Source organism: Hippopotamus amphibius, chromosome 1 (assembly GCF_030028045.1).
Source record: "Hippopotamus amphibius kiboko isolate mHipAmp2 chromosome 1, mHipAmp2.hap2, whole genome shotgun sequence".
Lineage (NCBI taxonomy): Eukaryota > Metazoa > Chordata > Mammalia > Artiodactyla > Hippopotamidae > Hippopotamus > Hippopotamus amphibius.
In genome coordinates, this window is record NC_080186.1 from 54240174 (window position 1) to 54249981 (window position 9808).

The 9808-nt window shown below is 41.3% G+C and overlaps 1 protein-coding gene across 1 annotated transcript in view; it reads right to left on the reverse strand.

The window, feature by feature from the left end:
* Positions 1-7425, reverse strand: part of EPHX4 (epoxide hydrolase 4) — a 35970-nt gene extending 28545 nt beyond the window's left edge. The window contains exons 1-2 of the mRNA XM_057750168.1: positions 7090-7425; positions 4806-4891 (exon numbers count right to left, since the gene is read on the reverse strand). Of these exons, the coding sequence (XP_057606151.1) occupies positions 4806-4891; positions 7090-7320 (317 nt within the window). The 5' untranslated portion in view covers positions 7321-7425. The remainder of the gene's footprint in view (positions 1-4805; positions 4892-7089) is intronic.
* Between the last annotated feature and the right edge of the window lie 2383 nt (positions 7426-9808).

Consider the following 9808-nt stretch of genomic DNA (forward strand, 5'->3'; position numbering starts at 1 on the left):
TAGAAATTTGACACAAAATAATGTGTACAATACTGTAACATTTTACATTTAATGTATTAGAGATTATGCAAACATAATACCTACATATGTCATTATCTTATTAATAATTTAAATTGCCTTCCTAATAAATTCAACTATTGCTGTTATCAATGAGTGGAGCTGTGGGAAGACATTCAGGAACCTTTCTGAAACGTTGAAAATGTTAAAGTATGTGGGCCGAGCGATGGGATTCAGAATGTCCTGCTTGAGCAGTGGAGGAGCTGAGGGTATGGGGCGTGGAGACTAATATCACCCTGTTTGGCCCTGAAGGATGGCTGGTTAGCCAAAGACGGGTAAGATTCCTCAGAGGAGGAACAACCTGACAGGCACAGCCGCAGAGGGGCCAACAGGGGTGGTGCATAGAGCCTTCCTTATATCACCCTGTTTGGCCCTGGAGGATGACTGGTTAGCCAAAGACGGGTAAGATTCCTCAAGGGAGGAACAACCTAAGACAGGCACAGTGGCAGAGGGGCCAACAGGGGTGGGGCACAGACCCCTAATATCTGAGAGAGGTCTCCTGCCCCCAGGGCTGTTTTGCTCTCCACGCCCAGCTCAACTCGGACCCAGGACGCAAACAAAGATAATGGCCCCAGTCATGTGAGGCCTTTGATTGTTTACGGGTGTAACCTGAGAATGTTAGCCGAAGAACTCAATAAAAGCAACGTGGGATGAGTCAGCAGGGCTCTTGATTCGAGAGGTCTTGGGCCCCCCCCCCCACCCGGTCCCACTTTTCTCTTCAGCCTGTGTCTGTGTTTTCTTCAAGCTTGCAGCACCCGTCACTCACCTCGAATCGCCGAGCTGGCCTCGGCATGGAGCCAAACAATATCTTAGACATTTCTAAGAATGTTTGATCGCAACTGCTATCTTAAATTACAAAATAATTTTTAAACGTAATATTCCCAGAGTTCATAAATAAATCATATTTGATTTACACATTAACTCTAAACTGAAGAAGAAATCACCCCAGTGACAGACTGATGGGCATGTCATTCACATGAATAAAACAAAACAGCCCCCTTGATACAGGAATGAAACATATTACAAAATCAGTAAGTCCTGAAAATATATAAGTAAACAAAACTAGCTATTTTCATCCACATTGTTTTTTCCCTCTCTGGTAGCTTTAGGTAACAGCAGAGGACACTTCAAAAAAAACAACCTCTTTCTTAGTTGTTATTCTTAACATAAGAGGACTCCTGGTTTGCCAGGCTAGCCTCTTTGAGATGTAGAACATCCTCTTCCTGTTCACAACAGAGAAAAAGCTGCAGTCGTCAGCCTCTGTGCTCAGCTGTATATGACGAGCCCTCACTTGCCTCAGCACTTGAGTGATGACAAATGCATCCCATACAGCTGGTGTATAGCCAGAAATTGCCTGCATCAGCTCAAAATATTTTAAAAAGCAATGCAAATTGAGGTGGAGATAGAGGGGGAGAAAAATCATTTTTGGCAAACAGCCTTATTTTGGGCTAATTTATCTAAAGGTCTCATAGATGTGTATATTCTTTGATGTTTCTTTCTTTTAAGAAAGAAGACCTAGAATGTACTGTTTCTGTGTAACATCTAATAGTATATATTAAATGTCACCAATTCTTAGCAGCTATTCTTAGTTAATGATGATAAATGTAAATAATACATAATATTTGTATAGTGCTTTTCTGTTTAAAAAGCACTTTTACACACATTGCCAATTTATGATTATTTTGTTTTCACTGTATCAAATAATCTGACCTACTTGATCTACAAACAAGCTTATAAATTCATGTGTATTTAGGTAGAACTTGATTAATAGAAGACTAATATTTACATTTATAATGTAAATTGAAGTTGGTTTGAAATGCCAGATAAAGGTTTTTTTGTTTGTTCATTTGTTCCCGCCCCCCCTCTTAAAAAGGAGAGAGGTATAAGAGAAGGAGCTTTTGGAAAAAAAGGAAAGCCTGAGAGAGAGAGACTTGAAGTAGCTTAATCAAAACAGCTTTATCCTAAATTATGATTTGAATTGACTTTTTTCCTGAATGGAGGACATGAATGGAATTGACTATATTGTATAATGGGTAATAGTGGCAATTTGGGACTTCCCAGGTGGTTAAGAATCTGCCTATCAATGCAGTGGGCATGGGTTCGATCCCTGGTCTGAGAAGATTCCACATGCTGAGGAGCAACTAAGCCCGTGTGCGACAACTACTGAGCCTGTGCTCTAGAGCCTGCGAGCCACATTGCTGAGCCCATGTGCCACAACTACTGAAGCCTGTGCGCCTAGAGGCTGTGCTTCTTAACAAGAGAAGCCACCTCACTGAGAAGCCCATGCACCACAACGAAGAGTAGGCCCACCCCCCACCCTGCCCCACAACGAGAGAGAAAGCCCATGCACAGCAACGAAGACCCAACACAGCCAATTAAAAAAAAAAAAAGTCATGGGAACACACTATGGAAAAGTGCCTATCTACAACCCAAGGACCCAAATGCAGCCAAAAATAAAAATAAATAAATATATGTTTATTTTAAAAAGTAGTGGCAATTTGGAAGGAAAGAGTAAATAATGGGACAATGCTGTGAAAAATGTGAAAAAGTGTCATTTCTTAAAATATGACACAGAGCATCTACTGCAGCATATTAAATGAGTATCACTGCTATTTCCTGGGATTCCTCAATTACCAAAGTAGTTGTAGATTCATCTTCATCGTTGTGAAGATTGTTCCACAAATAATGAAGTGAAGTTCCAGGAGGAAAAAAGAGCATGGGCAAGTACTGTGGTTGGTATGAGGCATAGAAAGAGAATAGCCTTTAAATATTTTCTTTCTAAAAAGTTAAATGTTAACCCCCCCCCACCCCATTCAGATCACTAATTTTATTTAGAATGATGATTTAAAATGTTAAAGTAAGGTATAGTTATAGTGTTGCTTAACTAGAATTTTTCTATAAGGTGTGAAATTTGAAAGGTAAAAATGCATGTATGATCTTTATCATTCCTATACACCAAGGATATATCAGAACAGAGGTCAGCTCTGAAGTTCAAGAACAAGGCGTACCTTACTTTCTGGCACTGCCAACTTCTGAGGGGTAGCTGGGAGGCTTAAACAAGATGACGCATGTAAAGCACTCAGAAGACTGCCAGGCATATAGTAAATGCTCACTAAATATTAACTATCATCATCCTCAGCCAGAATCAGGAAATTATTTGTTAAAGGTCTGCAACAAAGCTCTGTCCCCAAATGTCTCCTTTACTTTCGCTCTTAATACCTAGAGTTCCACCATTACATATTCCTCACCTACTTCAGAGTTCCAAAGATTTTGTGCCATCCTAAATCCTGATTTAAAAAGCATCTAGCTCTGAAAGGGGTATTACCTTAGTACACTTTAGAAATACTTTAGAAGCGAAATGGGCTTCATTAATAAACGCATTGAGGATGCTAGTGCTGGCACATGGATCTCCACACTGAGTAACTGGGAATGAAGGAAGAAAATGAATATTTATTGAGTATTCGCTGGGGCCATGTAAAATGCCTTTCGCATATTTTCACTCTTTTTTATCCCCACAACAACTCTGCAAGATTCTTGTAGATTGTGCAGGGTCCTGCAGCAACCAAGTGGCTGAGCCAGAATTCATTGCCCACGTTACTTTACAAAGATTTGACTAATACTTCAGACTAACATTTTATTTGTTAACCAATCACATCATAGACTTTTTGCTCTAGGAAAATGATGAGCTAGGTGCATTTCTGCTATTCTCCATTATTTTCTTCAATGCCTAATACTTCCCAGCACACTAGCAATGTTGTTGCATTTATTAATAAAGTCCCTTTCACTCAAAAAGTATTAACTAAAGTGTATTAAGGTAATATTTCTTTCACAGCTAGATGCATTTTAAAGTAGGACTTTGAATGACACAAAATCTTTAAAACTCTAATGGAAGTGAGGGGTATGTAATGGTGGAATTCTAGGTGTTAAGAGCAAAACTAAAGGAGACATTTGGGACAGGGCATTGTCCCAGAACTTTAAAAACATACCACATAGTTTACATTTGAGTCAGTTCAGAGAATATGATTTTTTTGGGGGTCCATTTAGTCATCTCAAGATCATAGCCCTGAGCTATCAAAACTCTGGTCTTTTTACCACCTTGATATGTACCATCTTTTTAAAAGATATTCATTTTTTAAAAGTTTAATCATGTGTTGTTTCATCTGTACTTATTTAGCTTTGTTGGGTTCAAATGAGAACACAATATTTTCTCCTAGGTAACTAGCAACTGTGTATTTTTGGCTATAGGTTTTCTTCTCAATATGAAATATTCCAATCCTTAATTTGTCCTGCATTCATCTGAGCCCATTACTATGTGCACAGGAAAGAGTTCCATTTCAGTTTCCATGAGCCCTCTTCTCCCTCTGCCTTTCCATCACCCCAAGTCTCACCAAAAGCTGCCAGGTAAAAGGCACTCTAATTCTTTGGTTTCTATCAGATCTCTTTTTTTTCACTCAATGTTGTATTTTGTCCATAGTAGATACTATAAAAACAGTTTTGTAATTGACTATTCAGAAATTTGAAACACTAAATGATATTTCTTTTAATTATCAAAAATAATTTAGGATGATAATATGTGTGTTTCTTTAAAACAGAAGGAACAGCATTCCTGTGATTGAGGAACATTTAGGAATAATAAGTCTAGGAGCACTGGATCATAGCATGGGGTCTACTAAAAGTCATTACAAGAAAATGACACTACGATAAGCCAAGTCTTTAGTGCAAAAGAAAAAGTTAGTTGGTAAGTTTACCAGAATTCTGGAAATCCATGAAGCAGCAGCATAAGTGGTTTGCCTCTTTCTCCAGCAGCAACATAATGAAATCTTAACCCTGAATCCTGCAGTAGGAAATAAAGGGCATGAAATTTCAGTGATGTTTTGTGTTGACTGTAAAAGTAGTACATTTAGTATTTTCATTCCATTAAAAAAATTACATTCTATTAAAAGAATTTTTAATATCTAGAAATAAAATTATATTAATTTTCAATAAGAAAAAATAACCATGATTTATTAACAGGGTAAAAGACAGATTCACTTTTGTTGACATTCTATTTACAAGGTCAATTTATATATTACGAGCTTCTGAAATAGTCACAATTTTCTTACTGATGTGTCACATTTCATCTCACTCATATTCTGCAGGACAAGTAAATAATTCTGATCTGCATTTATATTCCTGCCATATTTACCTCCTAGTCATGTACTTTTCTCAGATTGCCCGTCAAGAGCTGTGCCATCAATTACATAATTCACACCTCCTTTCCTTATTTTTAGCCTCTCCTTCCCACGTTATTATTTTCAGGTTGACAGTTGCATGTACAGTTCCCCTGGCTGCCTGCTTCTCATGTCATATCAGTGTATTTCTAACAGCCAAATGCTCTGAGTGCTCAAGCTTTCACTCTGCATATGGGAGACAAGACTGCCCAAGGAAAACAAAAATTATGGGAATGAGACAATACAGCAAATACAAAGCAAACAGAAGAGAGGAAAGTGGAGGAAAAAAACAAAAAAGACAAACAAAAACTCAGAAGGAAGCGAGGAAAGAAACCAAGACCCAAAACCCAGAGACTGGGCTTTATATCAGATAACCCAAGCAACTGGATTTCCAGATGTGAAAAAAATCTTAAAGGTCATCTAGCTCAACCCTATCATTTTTGCAGTTGGAAACGGAGGTCCAATGTTAATACAGGTCAGAAATGTGGTTGGGAGCAGGGCTGTGACTAGAACCTCCATCTTGTCCTGCCACCCAGGACAATGCTCTTCTCACTCCTTCCGTGTCTCTGGGGAAACTCTTTCGGTGGCCAGAGTCAGAAGAAGGGCATCATGAGGAATTCCAGATGATTCCTAAACTGCTTTTCCCCCTCAGGTAGGGTGAAGATAACAACTCTGACTGCCCTCAACTGCAGAATGCCTTCCTGCACGTTCAGGAACTTCTTTCATTGGTGGTGAGTCCTGGAAGATGAAAGGCTGTCGGCACTTGATTGGATTAAGTGAATAAATACTTCATTTTACTTACTACGTGCCAGGCACTGTTCTCAGTTTTTTGATTTCGCTTATTTGTTTTTACACATATTAACTCATTTAAATTCTCATATCAACTCCAAGCTGAATAAGGGTGAGAAAGACATGCCCCTTGGTCTTCTCTGAACTCCAGCTGTTGGGAAATCTACTTCCTAATAGGAATCCCAGACCTGGTGACAAAAATACCCCTTCATGTAGGCTATTTTTGAAATGCCTGTGAGTCAGACTGTAGGGTGCATCACAAGACGCCATCTCCCTTCACCACCTGGAGTCTCAGGAAATAGAATATCCGTGGGCTGTAAGAAAGCTTGGGACAAGCATGGACAATTAAGGGTCTTCATGCATAGTTGACATTTACTTTTTATGCCATTCCTTTTGTCTCTGGCATCATAGTCTGCTTCCTTCCCCACAAAGTACACCATTTATTTATTGTTTCATGTTGCTTAGGTCATCTGTGAATGCTCCATTCTGCTGATCTGAATAAACTCCTGCTTTCCAATGACTTATTCTATTTACTGTTTCAATCTCTAAAATTCGGGCAAGGGCAGCCTCCTGAGACAATAGGGAGCCACCAGTAACAATTCCCTACAGTTTATCTGAGCTCTAAAGGGCAAAGAGGTGACAGGCGACAGCTTCCCCTTACAGTAGGAGAGGGAGCAGAATTATTCTGGGTTGCTGTGGTGGAGGAGGAGCGGACAGTAATATAATAGGACTCAGATTATTAGAGAAACTCCACATAACCTTCTTTTCTCTCTCTCTGTCTCTCTCTCTCTCGTCTCAGACACACGCAACAAACAGGGACGGTAAAGACACACACTATCCCGACCCTCTCCCGCAACACCTCGCCCCTCTTGCATCCCCTCGCCATCTCCCCTGCCCCCGCCGCACGCCCTGCGAGCCCCGAGGACACTAGGGGACGCTGGGCCGGGCGTCATGCAAGGATCGGCCCGGCGCCCTCTGCTTTCACAGTCGTCACGTTCCCTAGCGATAGCGCCGGGCCCGCGCCGGCCTTCACCTTGATCCGCACGTAGCAGTGGGTACCCAAAGAGGGGTCGTTCAAGCACGCGGGAGGGTGTTCCCGGGCGACCCGCCGGAAGGTCTGCGTGGGTCCCTTGCCGATGCTCCACAAAAGTTTGAGCAGGTAGATGGAGGCGCAGAGCCCGCAGTAGCAGTAGACCAGGGACCAGAAGAGCAGGGACCGGATCGTGACCATCAGGCGGGGCAGGCAATCCCGCAGCCTCGCCATCGGGCGGGTGCAGCGGCGGGGCCAGCTAAGCTTCCGAGGCGCGGGGAGCGGCGGCGCGCACTCCGGCTCTGGATCCAGACTGCGAGCGCGGCGGCGCGTCAGGCCCGCCAGCCGGCCCGCGGCCGCCGGCCACGCGCGCGCCTCCCCGCGGGCCCCCGGGCGTCCGCGCCCGGCCCGGGTCCGCTGTCACAGCCTCGGCCTCCCGCGTTCACGGTGAGCGCGTAGGGCCGGCTGCGCCCGGCCCCAGAGCGCCTCACCGCAGACCCCCTGCGCTGCGAGGGCAGCCTCGGACTGCGTGAGGGTGGAGACCCGACCTTCCTCCGCAGAGTCAAATCCCATTTCAGAACTGCTAAACTGTGGGGAAAATGAAGGTGAGACTTTCTCAAACCATCCTAGGTACTGTGGAAGGAAGAGCCACTCATTTGGACCAGTGTTCAAATCTTCCCATTGTCCCCAATTAGGCCTTTTTCTGAATCATGGAATTACGGGGCGCGTGGAGGGGGAGCAGTAAACGATTGTCATACAACCTCACAGACATTATTTCTTTATTAATTCCCAACAGTCATCTGAAGGTGTTGATATTCTCCAGCTAGGTTCAGAGCCGTTATCTGCCCAGCTAGGTATCTGGTTCTAAAGTCAAGCCTCTGGAAATCTCTGGTCTTTTTCCTGTCCCTCTGCGTTTTTCCTTTACAAGAATATTGTATAAATAGAATCATGTAGTATGCAACCTCTTTCTGGCTTCCTTCGCTTAGCATAATGCATCTGAGTTTCAACTGCAGTGTTACATATATTGTTTCTTTTTTATTGCTTATAAGTGTTTTTGGTGGATGGGTGTTACCATAATTGTTTATGAAACAGTCCCCAGTTGAGGGGCATTTGAGTTTTTTCCCCCAGTTTTTGGTGGTTAAGAATAAAGTCACTCATGTAAAGTTTTTGATTCAAACGTAAGTTTTCATTTCACTTGGATAAACACTTAGAAGTGGGATTGCTGGGTCAAGTCATGTGTGCGTTTAACTTGATAGGAAACTGCCAAACTGGTTGCCAAAGTGGCTGCAATTTTAATTCACGCTAGCAGTGTGTGAGAGTTATGGTTAGGTCATATTCTTTAAAGCACTTAGTATTGTCAAAAACAAAAAAACCCGATTTTAGCCATTCTAAGAGTTGTGTAGCGTGGTATCCCATTGAAATTTTAATTCACATTTCCCTAATGATAACAATGTTGGCATCTTTATGTACTTGTGTGCCACTTGAATATATTCTTTTTTGACAAAGCAGCTGTCCAAATCTTTTACTGATTTTTTTAAATTGGATTGCTTATTTTCTTACTATTGAGTTTGAAAATTCTTTATGTATTTTGAATATGAATCCTTTATCACACATCATGTGATTTGCAAATCTTTTCCCAGTCTTTTTCATTTTTAGAGACTTCTGAAGAGCAGAATTTCTTAATTTTGGTGTTATCCAATTTATCACTTCTCTTTTATACATGGTACTTTGCTCTTGCATGTAAGAAATCTTTACCTAACTTAAGGTCAACAAGGGTTTCCCACACCCAGATGTTTTCTTCTAGAAGTTTTATCATTTCATGTTTTATATTTAGGTCTATGATCCATTTTGAGTTAATTTTTGTGTAAGATGCAAAGTATGAGCTGACATTTGTGTTTCCCATGTAGATTTCCAATTATTTTGGTGTCATTTGTTGAAAAGAATATTCTTCTGTTATTGAGTTGCCTTTGCACCTTTGTTGAAAATCACTTGACATATGGGACTATATTTGGACCCTCTAGTCTATTTCATTGATCTATATGTCTATATTTTCTCCAATACACACTTGTCTTTTTTTTTTTTTCTTTCCCCTTTGGCGGCTCTGTGCAGCATGTGGGATCTTAGTTCCCCAACCCTTGCCCCCTGCATTGGGAGCAGGGAGTCTTAACCACTGGACCCGCAGGGAAGTTCCAATACATACTTGTCATGACTGTTGAAAGTAGTATAGTAAGTCTAGAACTCAGGTGGTATGAGTCCTGCAAATTTGTTCTTTATCAAAATTGTTTTGACTATTCTAGTTAATTTTCCATGAATTTTAGTATTAGCTTGTCGGTTTGGGCAAAAATTGTTGATTAGAATGCGTTGAATCTATTAATTCTGAGAGAATTGATATTTTAACAATATTGAGTTGTTCAATCCATGAACGTATCTATCCATTTATTTAGATCTTCTTTGATTTATCAATTTTTCATAGTGTAAAACATAACAGATATTGCATGTATTTTGTAAGATTTATACCTAAGTATTTCTTTTTAAAAATATTATTGTAGGGACTTCCCTGATGGCCCAGTGGTTAAGAATCCGCCTGCCAATGCAGGGCACATGGATTCGAGCCCTGGTCTGGGAAGATCCCACATGCCGCAGAGCAACTAAGCCCATGAGCCACAACTACTGAGCCTGTGCTCTAGAGCCCGTGAGCCACATCTATTGAGCCCATGTGCCA